Genomic DNA, 15,471 nt, shown 5'->3' with positions numbered 1-15,471 from the left:
ACAGTATGTATTCCTGAATGATACACGCGTGCACCCGCCGTATCCTGTTACATGCCTAACAAGTGTACTGGTATGACTTCAGAGCTTTTTAACATGTGCCTTTGGCGATTTTTGCATTTAAAGGCAGTAATAGCATGCATTCATCTTTTCGAACTGCTCCATTTTTCGGACATTTTCGCGGCCTCTAGGCCATCCAACAAATCGGAATTTGACTGTACAACTGACCAAGAGGATGCTTCAAGTGGTGCGTGGGGGGAACGTGCGGCGGAAGGAGGAAGAAAACAGAAATAACCTACGCATTCAGAAATGAACGGGAAAGGAAGAGTGTCGTCGCTTCTTTGAAGGAGCTTGAGGTCAAAAAGAAGTGTTGGCTGATGCCGAGGTACAGCTGTCCCTCATTTAAACCAAAATGAACTCTAAATGCGCTGAGACACAACACTGAGGTGTTGTGTGCGGGCTGAGACTATGTCAGGACAGTTGAGGTTGACTTACCAGCCGTTGGGAGAGAATCTAGCTTGTGACAAAGTTCGGGCCTCGTACCAATGGGCTTGCTATCCGTTGATAGAAATACTTCATAGTCGAAAATATTTACTTCTGTATGCATCTCACTTTCATTCTTATTTGAGAATGTTCGACACGATTTGCGATCGGTTTTGCTGTTCTTTTTCGAAGACATTTTATTCGCCGTGCATTTGACTAACCGGTCCCATCTGTTTTCTTTTTAAATAAAATGAACACGACTTCTTACTGTTCAAACTGGATGAAGTGGTTTTTTTTAACGATGCTTAATAGAGAATCACAGCATCGCGCGACATTGTGTGAGCTCGTCTTGACTAAAAAAATTAAATTATGGGGTTTAACGTTCCAAAACCACTATCTGATTATGAGGCACGCCGTAGTGGAGGACTCCGGAAATTTCGACCACCTGGGGTTCTTTAACGTGCACCAAAATCTAAGTACGCGGGCGTTTTCACATTTCGCTCCCATCGAAATACGGCCGCCATGGCCGGGATTCGACACCGCGACCTTGTGTTCAGCAGCCCAACGCCATAGCCACTGAGCAACCACGGCGGGTTGTCTTGACTCAAGACAAAGTTCTGTGTTACTCAGGGAATTTAGTAGCGGCATTGAGGCATAACCCGGAAAACTCAGAGAATTTGGAAATGTCGACTTCGTAGATACGTTGTAGTCGAAAGCTAAACTCGAAGGCATCGTCAAGAATTTAAAATTTCTTGTGGCACAGCCTCGCAACGTGAACTTTTCTTAATGCATGTAGTTGGTCGAACAGGCACACACAGGCTCTACCAATTTTAGCTCCCATGCCTGGGCTGGGTAGAAAAAAAAAATATGTTTATGGCGTCGGCAGACCTGATACTTTCGCTCGCGACTGTACAATAGGGTCAAACTTCGAAAAGAAGACCCAACTGGTAAGCAAATGAATAGGACGGCAGCTTTATTAAACTTTATCGGAAAATGTGTCTGATATGATGCGTTAAGCAGGCACGCACAGGCATGCAAACATAATGCTTTTGCATTCTTTTATAAGTAAGGTGCTCATTACCGTTCTAGGTACGACTATTTAGTGGTGGCGTGCGTGTGCGCTCTCTCACTAACTATGCTAAGTATGCCCAAAGAGTGCATCCAGCAAGTCTTTTGATGTTCGGCAAGCCTTCATATCACCTTTAGCTGTAATCCTTGGTAGGATACTAATTATCAGTGTTTCTTTCGAGTGTGAACCTTACTGTACGTTCAGAGCCATGAACAAGCACTGGACAATTACTTTGCCTTCCTAAAAAATAGTTAACTTGCCCTAGGATGCAATATTTGTGGTGAGTTGCTTTCATCGTGAGCTTGCGCAGTTAAGCTGTTCATAGTCCTATTCACATCACCTTTAGTGACAGCTCTACGTCTGTTAACACGTATATTGAGCTTCGAGAGAAACAGGAAAGACTTCCAAACGTTTGTACACCAGAACGGTTTTAGAAAACCCCAAAGTGCCGAAACACTTAATAAAGGCAAAAGGTGTCCTTCAACAGAGAGCAGCAGGAAGCTACCGAAAAGGCTACATAGGTTTCTCGTTAAGGAAGGTTCACAGCTGAAAAAAGAATTATTTCGTTTTAAAATAAATTACCAATGGTATAAAGTAGGGATATTAGATTGGTGACATAGGTTGAGGGGCGGAGTGCGTAGATGAAATCAGATGTACTGAGAACATGCAAAAACGGGCAGAGTAGGATGTAAATTCTCCTGTCCACCTTTATCATCCCAAGGCTTCGGGAACGCGCCTGGTGGCATCTGATAAATCTTCGCAAAACTTCTCACAGACGCTGTATTGTCTTTACATGTCATTCATGAAGTTGCACAAGGCCAATCGGTTTGCGGCGTTGATCAGTGCTACGCTCTCGCGTTCTGTATAGCACGACAAAGGTGTCTAGCCTGTTTTCACAGTTTCAAACGGTGCCTATTTTAAACACCGTGGCCGTGCCTGAATGTTTAAGTTTTACAAGGAAAGTCCCAGCCAAGGCATTCTCGTCGCTTCTCTAAAATCAAGCGCCCTACGGCACAGCCGGATATCACCACGGTGATCATCTTTCTTAAACACTGATGGCTATCTTCAGTGGCGGGTAAACTAGGCTCTCTGAGGCAATGTTTTTACGCAAAAAGCATTCTTCTAATTCTCATTTATCCGTGTAAGCGCACTCAGTTCATCGACCATTTAACGACGAGGCATATAAATACCCAAGGAAAGACGTTTATTTTATATCTAAATGTGCAAAACACATCAAGAATACGCATAATCAAAAACAAGAAACAAAAATTGCGGAAATTTTTTCAGCAATATGGGGAAAACCTCAGGCAGGAAACTGGAAGGGGGCTTCCCAAGCCACCTGAGGCTTAGTTTTCAATTTGTATAGAGAGCTCTCATCATATGTGAACCATAGCTGTACATTTCATTCGCTTCACATCACACATGTGACAGCACTCCATCTGGATATCTTGCATCGACCTGTTTCCTCTGACCTTGTTGTTGTTGTTGTTGTCCTGAGTGGCCGTGACACATACCCACAGTGGGGGATTGGCCAAGAATCGGGCGGTTTAATAAGGTGCCTAAATAATAATGATAACAAGAGAGTTAACAATTTGGGCGTGTGAGTTTAAAAGTAAACGTTTTGTGTTTGGAGAAAAAGGAAATAATCAGATGAAAACCGGGTATAAGATAATAATAATATTAACAATAATAGTTAATAAAAGATAAGAAATAAAAGAAAGCTATGGTTGGGAGGGAGAACGATCAATCTAACATGGAAATCGCTTGGTTTCAATTTTCGCAAGACAGTGAGTCGCGTGCCAAACTTCTTCTTCCTCGTTCAGTGTTGCTGCTCTAAAGCAACAAATGGCGCTTGCTGCCCGCCATTCAGTGCTGGCCAAATACATTTAGCCATGAACTTCGTACTCAACACTGAAACTCGGCAAGAAAAATTTTTTTCGGGTATCTTCTCTGTAGGCAGCACTCGTCAATAAAGGGTGAAGAATGCACATAATTTATTCGGTAACAAAGAACAAGTTAAAGTGTAAATGTTCCTCTGAACTCAAAAGACAGGAATTAAATCGAGACTGGCACGGAATCACGTCGGATCGAAATAGAATACGGGGAAATTACGCAAGTGACCGACCACAAAGCAATTAGTGAAGTTACCTATCGGCAAGCATGCGGGCGCCTTGTTCACAAATGAGTTCATTTGTGAACAAGGCTCTCGTGCGGAACGAAAACATGAACTTTACTAAACCTTTTGTGGTCGGTGTCTTCTTTTGTTTCGTCATATAACGCCGAAGCGTAACAAAGTGAGGAAAGAAAGGCAAACTAGAGCAGGAAACACAGAGAGATAGAGTTGAAGATAAAATGTACGTTAAGCAGCAATGCAGGCATTTACATTTGGTTGGGATCGACGAGTCCGTAGGCAACTGGGAACGTGATGCCCTTGAGCCGGTGCCGCAGGGACTTGAGCCCAGCCAGGGTCTCGAGTTCGGCCAGCCGCTGGTCAGAGATGCCGCTGCGCCGGTCACGACTGTGGGGTGACAGATAAAAAAAAAAACACACTCACACACACAGCACGTAAAAGGTGTTGCTCCGGGACCCACAAACTACTTCCGACAGCGGACGTACGCAGATCACAAGACAGGCAGCTGCAGGGCAATGGTGGTATCTATATCATGCAAAGCTTTATTCAGTTGGTGAGGTGACCGCTGTATGGCAAGCGCCATGGCCTCGTCGCCTATACAGGTGTTAGCGTTCTGTGTAACTATGACGAAAGTGATATACGATACTAACCGAAGATCTTTAATACTAGTAATTATATATATATATATACATATATATATATATATATATATATATATATATATATATATATATATATATATTTGAGAGAGAGAGAGAGCGATACTTGTGAGTGGACATTATGTCCACAGGAGGCAATGTTGCGTTTATTCTTCGCCCACGCACCACAGAGCTGCGCCTACTGGCACAACTTTGTCAGTCAACGTTCAGTCATCTATTTGGCGAGAAACTTACTTGCTTACTTAATCATACCTAGCCCCCGCGAGAGGAGAATAATGCTTCGCTTCAAGGTAACACCAAACGAATTCACGCTTAAAGAGAACAAACTGAGAGCGCACGCAGCCGCCGCAATTTTCAAATGACAATTGGAGCTGGGCGCAGTATCTTTACGAATGATGTCTCAAATAACCAAGAAGTAATTATTGGTCAAGGAGGAAAAAAGAAAGGCCCAGCATTCGTATGTCATATAGTGTCGTCATTTACGCCAGACGACCGATAATTATTCATAGAGGTCTTTCTTGGGTGTGCCAAACTTCATTAGGTAGCTAATGTGATCAAAACAGCGCAGCCTCTTTGAGGAACGAGAGGGAATGAGCTGTGAAAACAAAGGGAAGAATTTCATTCAACGTTCTAGTGCTCGTGAAGGCATCAAACACGTCGGCAGTTGCTAAGAAATAAGGCAAAAATAAAGAGTGGCGCGGACACATCACATTAAAATGCTTGCATGTGATTCCCATTCTCGCCGTGCAGAATCACAACGAGTACTACATAGTTGTCTTGCAAACCTCAACTCGTCGCTATGAGACAAAGGCATGCGGATCGGGGAAACGGCTCAGTTTGCTTGCTCCGAACATACTTTTTAATGGGAATACACTTAAACCTCATGTCGAGGTTGCACGTCACCATGTTGTGGACCTTTATTGCGAGGCGCAGACCAGCTCTGAATCAGGTATCCATCGCAACTTGGATAAAGTAAACCTCTCCGATGAGCAATAAAGCTCTTTTAGAGAAAGCTGCTGCACAGACTGGAAGCCACAAGTGTGGAATCTTCACTATGGTGCACGCGCTGTGCCCATACATGCGAGTATACTAGACCACTGGGACTCACAATCTATACATTTGGAGAAACCTGCCAAATCTTCTGACTAGATAAGCGAGTAAGCGCTAATTTGTGCCTCCCAGCGATAAAACGTTTTTACTTATGCCAGTTTCTTTAGTGGCGAGAAAAAAGTGCGCATATTGTTATCAAAATACATTGTGATGGATGCATTTGGTAACAAACGCATCCGTGATCGCTCAGGGAGGCATCGGAAGCGATCATCCGTGATCGTCGCTCGCGTACAAGCTATATCAAGAATGCTTGAATTTTCCGGGTGTGACAATTTCTTTTTCATACTGCGCAAAAAAATGAATCTTTGTCAGAAGAGGATAATATCGCTGCGTGCAGTCTATTTGGGTGGAGGTAAAAAGAGGAGAACTTAGGAAACGCAGGGAGGTCGACCTGAGGTAGCAATTTATTAACCTTTATTAGCACCAGATGAGTGCACATTCACACTTACTGCGAAAGTAAATAATCTCAGCCAGTAATGCACATCCGATGGAGCATCGAACTCGTTGCTTGCGAACTCGTTCCGTAAATTGCGTGGTCGTAGAAACAGGTGCCTGTGAGATTCATAGGGGCTTCATGTTGGTGCTGATCCCGTGATGTTTTTTTTTCTGTTCGGTTTCTGATGCAACCAATCTGCTTGGCAGAGCCTTTCAAATCTGGCTGTATCAGTCTTTGTACCAGCCGCTCTCAGACAGCAGAGCCAGCAAAGATTCAGAGGCTGTGTGTCAGCGCTTGTTCAATCCCATCTGCTTAACGTTTCCGCGCTCTACAATCATCTAATCACGAACCAATCAAGTTCTCCGTTGTCTGCGGCTTTTTTCTGAGTGCCATTTACTACTCGCTGATGAAGAAAATGCACACAGCCGACAACAGGCTAACCGTTTGATGCAAGCCCGTAACCAGATTCGCCCGCTTTCCCTTGTGCCGGGAATCCAGGCGCTGCGTTAACCGTCAACAAAAGCCGTGGTGCTTTAACAGACTGTCCTGAAGAGTTCCGTTTGCTTATAAGAGACGACACGCCGTTGTGTTCTTCGTCTGCTGCTTATAGCACCAGATAATTCAAATCGTAAAAGCTTTGGGACAGCGCGGAGGCAAAGTAGCTGGGCGGTATGAAGGCAGAATGTTTTTTCGATCAATACTATTCATTTCGTCTCAAATACCATTCGAGGCCTACCAATCTCGGAGACAACGGGGGCATAGCACAGTTCGAACTTCACAATGCAAAGAACGGAATAGCTTTGGAGTAGAAACATTTCATTAACCCCGCTCGATGCGTCTCGTTTCTTCGTTCAGTGTTCTTAGGTACATAAATCAGATGCAATAAAGAGAAAGCATATACTATCAAACCCCTAAGCGATCACATAGGTGCTGGCAGGCTCGAGCCAAGTGGCGAGTTCTCCTCCATCGGGTGGCCGCGTTAATCTTTTTAGAGAAAAACGCACGTAAAAATATATGTACTTGGTTCTTGAACATGCATGTTGGGAGCTGATTGAACGTAATTCCTTTATTCTCCTTGAAACCGAACGCTCCATACAGACGGCTGACAGAAAAAGCCACGTAGTTTCACCAAATGGGTACACGAACACGCCTGGATACAGACGCCGCAGTTCAGCCGTGACGCACTCGAACATGAGAGTCCATTATACTGCCGGATTCATCGTAATCTCTATACAACACCTCTACACGCAATGAAAATCAGACGCCTCAGGTGACAGCTTGCCAGCGTATTCCGCCTCTCGCACCAATGAGAGATGGTGTCGCGCCGTATCTCAAAAATGCATCGCCCCTTTCTTTCATGAGGTCGTAACTTGCGTCACAGTGGCCGTGCCGGCGCCACTATTGCTGAAAGGTGGCGGCGGCAGGCGAGACCTCTGTTGGTCCCTGAGCCGCTGCGCAGTCATCTGCTCAGCTGATGAGCGCGGCGCACGATGAAGCGAAATAGAGCAGCCTGGCTTAATGGCCACGTACTTAGCCTTGCAGTGGCATCGACGGGCGTGTGCCGATGCGAATAGTTTACGACCCCCGGCCGCCTGCTTTTGGCGCCCTGCCCGAAAGCGCAACAGCTGGGCCCTTACCCACGACTCATGACGGCGCCGCGGGTGGCTTCGCACCGCTTGCTCACGAACTGGTTATTTCGCCCGACGGGGAGGAGCTCGATCATGCACCACTGTCGCATAAAACGGGGCCTAACCATTTCGCCAGGTGGCCTACACTACCGTGCTTGCGCTTCGCTGTCCATAGCGCGCGTGACACGCCGGTAATCGCATGACTGCTATGTTACCTGTTCAACTATACTTGCTGTGCCGTGGCCCAGTAGATATAAGGCGACGTTGCTGCGCGTGTGGTCACCGGTTCCATGTCGGCCGTGGCGGCCGCATATTCGTGGGGGCCAAATTCATAAATGCCCGTGTACGTAGATACAGGGCCACGTTAAACAGCCCCAGCTCGTCAAATTTAATCCGGAGTGCTCCCCCCCCCTCCCCCCACGACAGCGTGCCTCATAAACATGACGTAGATTCGGTACGTAAAACTGTAGCATTTTTGTAATATGCGTACGTGTTGTAATGCCTAATTATGAACAACCAAATCCACTGGTTTTGAAGCCTCTGGATTGCACAAACGAACACATAGAACAATGCACAGAGCGATGATCGCTCACTGACTACGCACTAACACTGTCATGAACCTTTGTGGCAACGTATAATTATAATTATACGTTGTCATTTACTTATGATGATAATTATATATATAAATAGCATCATCATCACCAGCCTGGTTATGCAGTGGGCGTAACCAGGCTGATTATTATTATTATTATTATTATTATTATTATTATTATTATTATTATTATTATTATTATTATTATTATTATTATTATTATTATTATTATTATTATTATTATTATTATTATTATTATTATAGCTATATTTATTAAGTTTACGGGCTTTGTCTATAGCACTCGAGCTGTTCTATATTGGCAGGGTGCTAGAGTTGAGACTTTTGACGACTACACTTTGCAAGGCCAAGACCAGACAGCAGCGCATATTTTGTAAGATTAAACAAGGTACTCGCTATGAGAATTCTGTCGACGCGAGAAACACCCTCACCATATCTGGCTGCTCGGGCATGCAGAATGCTTTGAACACATCTAGCAAGTAAGGCTGTTCTGGCCTGTCTTGTTATTCATGCGTTGCTGCGGAGAGATTGACGTGTAAATTATGTCGGTTATCTTATCCTCTTGTGTTTGCAGCACAATCAAAAGGAATAAATTATAATACTGAAAAAAATAACTATATAAAATGACATTGAATCTACTAAAGATAACACCACCGCAACGGAGACTTCACTAGACGTCTGTCTACGCCACCAAGTGAATCGTGCATACACTTCGTTGTCCTCAACCACTGGTACAGAAGTGCCCTCCACATACTGAACTGCCCGTACGTAGGTCCAAGCGCGCACTTCCGTTCAAGCACATGAGCCATAACGTCGGGCTCATCTCATCGAAGTGAACACGTGGATAACCGATCACTGTAGCCTGTATGTCAAGCAGCGAACAGCTGCGCTGTTCTCCGTACCAGTGATTCTCTCCAACTGGACGTGCGCCCACTCGCAGAAAGCAAAACACTTGGACGCCATCTTTCACGGAGATCAGCGCAATCCTTTGCAAATGCGCTGCTGCCTTATTTGAGAGGTACTGGGATTCTGAGAAAAATTGTGACTCCGCAATGCGTGACGTCCCCTTTCCCATCTTTCCCGCTTCCCCAGTGCAGCGTAGCCTACCGGGCTCAGCCTGGTTAACCTCCCTGTCTTTCCCTTATGGCTTCTCTCTCTCTCTCTCTCTCTCTACTGCAAAGGAATGTATGTATATTTTATTGCGATAGCAATTATAGGGACTCTCGAGGCGTGCTCGCATCGTCGTGCTGTCTCAGAAGAGCGCTCGTGCTGTTCCTTGTGCTGTTTCTTGTCCGTGTTTTGCGGGCACTATTAATTTGTTCTCTGGAAGCGGAGTATAAGCAGAAACCGAAATGTTAAAATATTTCATCAATATACGTGGAAAGTGCTACACATAAACAAAAGTTCACACATTGCTCGTGATGTACGTGATTTCGGGCTTCCTTCTTTCCCTTTTTAACTAACACATCTTGTGTGTGTGTATCTAACGTACCGAGCTATGAAAATGTAGACAGTTGTAAATAAGTACGTACATTCATGGGCGCAAACTACAGGACGGCTTTCTGCAAACAATATGTTAAAGCAACCGTTTCGTTCGCACGCAATGACGGGACATCTTAATCTGGAAAGCGTGCGAAAAGCTACAATAAAGAAGTTGTGTCTCCTTTCGCGTAATATCCTGAACAGATCATGCCTAACAATTGTCTGTACGAGATCGGAGTTAATCCTCAGCAAAGGCGCTTTTCTTTCTTTTTTATATATATATTGAGGTAAATTTAAATACGTGCACATTTGGCAAGGTTCTTCAATCCGATATGTTCCCCTCACAGTTCATACATGAAAGATTCGCAAGATGATGTGCCGAGTACAATAAAAAGAAAGCTTAGAACTTTGTGTGGGGGAAGATCCTACTCTCAGGGACACGTAAAAGATGCAGAGGTGCTTAATGTCTCAGGTGCAGGTATTCTAAGCTGCTGTTTCTGAGTAGCGAAACGGCTGTAGGAAAGTGTTTTTTTTTTCTCTCTATCTCTCTTTTATTTTGTTGTTGCGAAATGTAGTGCGTAGCCACTGTGGGAGGTCGCGCTTCTATTGTAATGCCATAGGGGGGATACCGGAGGCCTTCACTAATTGAGAACACTCCCTCGTCTTACCAAAGGTAGAGAAGATCAATTTGTTTTTTTTTTTTTTGCGTCGTTGCGCGCACCCTTCTACGTTGCTTAGAAAGAAGCTGAACACTGGAACGCCCGGGACACGTGAAGGTAATTTTTTTTACCAGATCGCAGGACGCTCATCAAGCCAGAAAGAAGACTCAACGTAGTGCAATGGAAATTGCAAAGAAAAAAGAAGAGATAGAGAGAGAAAGGTCACCGGAATTTTTAAACGTCGATTTTCGTTCGTCTAATGACCTACAGAAGGGAAGTACAAAGTGATTAGTCATGCATGTGCTTGACAGGCTCTTACTAATTACAGGTGTACTCGCATCTCATGCAAGTTTGCTCACGTAAGAAGGTCCTTGGTTTATCCCTCCGAGCATCTAAGACCTCTTACTCACTGTGGCAGTGCACGAGGTGGCAGGATCTAGTTCTAATTATCTTTGCCTGTAGCGGCCAATTCAGGTTAGGGACGTTTAGAAGAAAAACCGTGTAGAAAGGTGCTTACACCACGCGTTGTTAGATGCGTTTCAGCCACTGCAGCTACTACCTCTTGCGAACCGACAATTCAATGCTATAACACAATTTGGAATTTTACTGCGATCCCCATAATTTAAATAAACGAAAGCGAGAGCTTATTCTTGCGAGCAGATTGATTGTTGAGTTTATGGAGACGGATGTCCGCTTCAGTTCCGCGATACGGAACGCTGTCACGCTGCCTCACGCTGTCTCTATGTGAATTGACGTTGTTGGTTTGTTTCATTTCATTTTAGTACCATAAAGATCCTCTCACCGGAGGGTATTACAAAAGAGATAGGATATGATAGGAATAAACTTTATTTGTCCAACGGTTATTGATGTTGGTGCCCGGGGCTATAGGCTGCCAGGGGTCCATCTCCCGAGGAAAATCTTTCGAGAACCTCGGCAACGGCCCTGGCCCGCTGGACGGCCCACTCCTGGTCTTCGGGTGCCTCGCTGAGGAGGGCGGCTTGCCATCTCTCAGCGAGGCGCCCCGGTTCAGAGGGTTCTGCTGTTGTATTCCCCCTTCCTTCTTGTCCTTGTTCCACGTGGCGTTGGCATTCCCAAAGCACATGCGCCATATCGGCCCGTTCGTGCTCGCACCACGGGCAGCCGGCGATACAAAAGAGATAGTTTACGTAACTATAGAATTACTACATTTAGCGATGCAGACGCATCTCAGGCACACGTTTTGCGCCACGAGAAAAACTGAAGCCTATAAGAGCGCTTAAACGAAACGCGGGATTACGGTGAATAGAGACGTTCAAATATATAAAGGTAAGAAAGGAAGTGACTAAATCGTTACAGATGCTTCAAAACAAAAACGTGGTATTACTTAAACAGCGCAGCTGTTCAAGCGAAAAAAAAAAAGAAAAGAAAGCAATGACGGGCAGTTGTAGGCTGTAATTTGAGGCCATTTCAATACGTCGACGTGAAGGTGCGCCGGGTTCCGCAAAAATGGTTTTTCAAGCGTTCCAACAATGATATAGGTGGCACGAGAAACACCCGAAAGCACCAGCGGGAGGAATTAGCCAAATCCAAAGAATCTAATGTGCTGGGGCTGTGCAAATATAAAAAATTTCGACTTTTACGATTAGTCACCGCTGTTTGATTTGCAAACGATCTGAGAATTCGCGATTCCAAATTGGGGAATATTCATTCCAATCAAACATTGGATCCGCATGGAATACTAACGTGGTAGTGAAGAACGTTCCGAGTGATCTACGCTGTATAGAAGAGTTTCGGTTGCTTCGCAGAGCCACCTGTACCTAAGCAAGCGACAGGGGGCAGTTAACCTCATATAAATGATTATTTCTCTTGATTCATTACTATCGTCTCACTTTTCGTCAGCCTATATAGGAATTTGTTGTTTTGAATTATCATTTGGCCACTATGACCATGTTTTCAAGTATTTGGAATAATCCGCGGTTCCTTAATATCACATTTCTCTATCTCGACAAAATTCACATATGTGCACACGTGACCACGAATGTGCTATATGTGCATCGACTGACGTGATGTTCCCTTCTTTCATCGTTAATAAATGTCGGCGAATTTTCGAAGATTCGAATATGAATCGGATAACACACACGAAATATTCTTATTGGTATTCGAAAAGAACGATTCAATAATTACCAAATGTCAAAGTATGGTCGCGGTTCTCCCCCTGTTAGCAAAGTGTCTCAAATCGTCACATGTTGGACAACGTCAAACAATTTCAAAGCAATGGAGATAGAAAATGGTTAGTGCCGCCTTTGTTTTCGGTTTCGCGGTGGAAGCCTACATGAGCACCTGTGATGCTTGCTTGTCGCGGGTTCCCATTTAGTGTTTTACGCCGCCTTTTCATAAAGCAGCATTATGTGGTACGCCACAGCCTGTGATGTTGTCGTTGCAACGGGCACGTTTACATAGGTCTAGGTCACATTAACGCTCCAGCAGCTTCTTTTCATCTCAATTTCTTATCTTCTTTTGGTAACTATTTAGCTGGAATTGTTTGGCAGACTCGTTTTACAGTAGCCATTGTTTCTTTGGAAAGTTTAATTGCAACCAGGCTCTAAAGCTGATGACAGGCTGCTCGTGTAGCTTTTTTGATGATAACTACGATCTTGCGTTGAAAACTGATCCTTTCTCGCTGATCGTAAGGCTCTTTCTCGAATTAGTTAGTACAGGTGTGGTACTTAAACATAGCGAATAAATATTCCTGTTGTAAATATATGTGTCCGTGTTTGGCTACTCGATATTTCATTCAATATCTGATATTTACTCTTCGTACTCAGCTAGCATTAGAAGATGTTTGTATTCGCCCACCTGTAATTAAGGGCACTGTTGTGGTGTCCCCGATAATTGAAAGCAGTTTTTACTCATTTACAACCTCCGCAGTTGTCTGTACATCCAATTGAGAACCTTATTGCACACATGAGCCAAACAATTGTAAATGACCATTATTTTTTGAACGAATGGGCTCCACCTAAAACGTATTATTTTCCATTGTTTACAAATACAAAAATATTCCCCACTGGTTTCGAGGTGATTTTTCTCGCGTATACCGGTATCTGAGTCAATCCAAAAATTTTGCTATTCGAGCACTCCTATGATTTCCATTTCAGTCATACTCTCTTGTAGCCAATTTGAGATTTCAAATTAAGGTTTCAGTCGAGGGCCTTGAGTGGCCTTAAGGAGCCGCTTGTATTAGTCATTAATGAATTTTTTTTTGCTTTCTTTTCATATAACTATGAATATTGTGACATTAGGACTGTGTACCGATCCGGCAACGTCTTTAGGTGTGAAAAGGCACTATTACTTCACGAGCTCTCCATTTCATAATGACAAAAAAATTTTCTCCGGGTTTTATGCAGCTTTGCCCTTTCAGGTGGATTACTGCGAGGCGCGAAGATAATATATTGACCATCATCAACAATTAGTCAGGTAATTATCAAAGTTTTACTGATGATATTTTCCTAAAATTTACTTCAACGGGAAAAAAGCGCTACTGCGTGAAAAATTCTCACAAAATAAATGGCCCTACGTATGGGCAGGCTCGGACTATGTCGGAAAAGAAGACTGGAGTTTCAGTGAAATATCGAGCATATATCGTAGCCTTTAGTTAGCACCTAAGTTGGTTAATAAACAAGCTAATACCTAAACTTGCCTATAAATTTGTATTCTCATACGTAACATACCGCCTCTCTCAACCCCTGCGCTGAATACGCGCAGATACCGTCTAGGAAATCCCTTAGTGCGGTCATCCGCAGTATAAGATCCCGCATTTGAATCCCTGTTTGAGGAGCATTTCAATGAGCTCATCCTTTCGCTTTCGTGTTATTCATTGTTACTTCCGTGCGTTAGAAAAATGCTGTTCACGAACACTAATAAATATAAATGAGGCTGCATGTTTGAATCAACAAGTTTAAGGCAGCTCGCAGTGCACTTTAAGTTTTGTTAGTGTACTGATACCGTGGAGAAATGAGTCTCTTACGGATTTTACTTGAGACGCACTAAAAAGGTGTGACAAATTAATTCATAACAGCTCTCCTTTCAATCACTGTGCATGGAAGAATCACTCTGTACGGAAGGCTATTAGGAATAATAATTTAGATTAGCTGTAATTGTACGCATTGAGACCTATTTTTCTTGCGTGTTCATCAATTTCTCAATAAGAGCATTCTCCCCATATAACAATGTCCTCCTTGAAAAATATACATAAGATTTATATATGGTTCAAAGTTTAAATTCAATTCAATTACTAGTAACACGCACCCAAACTACAGAGAATACTCAGAACTTTGTTTGAAAGCCTCGTGACAGAATACTTCAGAAAGTGAAATCAACCTCTGGCTATCAGCTGGACTAACGCAGCGATTTCTAGGCAAAAGATCAGATGTTGAAGCAACTTCTACTTGATTGCACATCGACAACGGTCTATAGCTGAGAGGGAGGCCTCAGATTGGGTACATTGACATAGCGATCTTGATTCGATACGTTAACCTTTTATTCAGGCAGACACCAGACATTTTGGTTTTGTTTTTTCACCACCTTGCCAGAAGTGAGTATAATTCTAAATTCGTTGCTGCATGCTTCTCGTGTAAAAGAAATCGAATGCGCTATTCTCCAAACAACGGTCGATGCTGTTCTTGTTGTTGATGTCGCTCTTGAACATGAATTTCTGAATTCTGCATAGGGCCAGTCATGTTCCTAGAAGTCTATCTACACTGACATTCACTCATATCAGCGTGAATATTGGACAAGACGTGGATATAAAAAAGCTGGGCTTTTGTTGCTCCTGGTGGCAAAAATTTCCGCAAATGCTAATGATGAAGCGCCACAATAACATTGTCTCCGCGCAGTGTTCACCTGAAACAACGCCGCCATATACCCAGCTTCAGCGTAAAGGCCATCCGATTTGGTAGACCTGAACGGCGACAGAGCAGGTTTCGTGAAGCCGGCAGTCAAGCGACGGGTAACATAGTAATTTTTGCAGGATAACGACTGCGACGTTCGACGTGGTCGCACAGAAGACTGCATTGCTTTTATAAGCAAGACTACTTGTAACAGTAATGGAGTAGAAATGTTCCCTTCAATGCCATGTGCCGCTGACTGCGCAATATAATATCGACTACGTCCAACACAGTTTACTAGACCCTATCTTTCAGAACAGTGCAGGCAGATCGTCAAACAAAGTA

The 15,471-nt window shown here is 43.8% G+C and overlaps 1 protein-coding gene across 2 annotated transcripts in view; it reads right to left on the bottom strand.

Annotated features, from left to right (window-relative positions):
- The window catches only part of LOC142579796 (uncharacterized), a 162,669-nt gene that overhangs the window by 4,034 nt on the left and 143,164 nt on the right, over nucleotides 1-15,471 (bottom strand). For both annotated transcript variants that reach the window (XM_075690370.1, XM_075690371.1), the window contains exon 3: nucleotides 3,933-4,067. In XM_075690370.1, coding sequence (XP_075546485.1) covers nucleotides 3,933-4,067 — 135 coding nt within the window. The remainder of the gene's footprint in view (nucleotides 1-3,932; nucleotides 4,068-15,471) is intronic.

The sequence above is a fragment of the Dermacentor variabilis genome, chromosome 4 (genome assembly GCF_050947875.1).
Source record: "Dermacentor variabilis isolate Ectoservices chromosome 4, ASM5094787v1, whole genome shotgun sequence".
Taxonomy (NCBI): domain Eukaryota; kingdom Metazoa; phylum Arthropoda; class Arachnida; order Ixodida; family Ixodidae; genus Dermacentor; species Dermacentor variabilis.
This window is presented reverse-complemented; position numbering and strand designations above follow the sequence as displayed.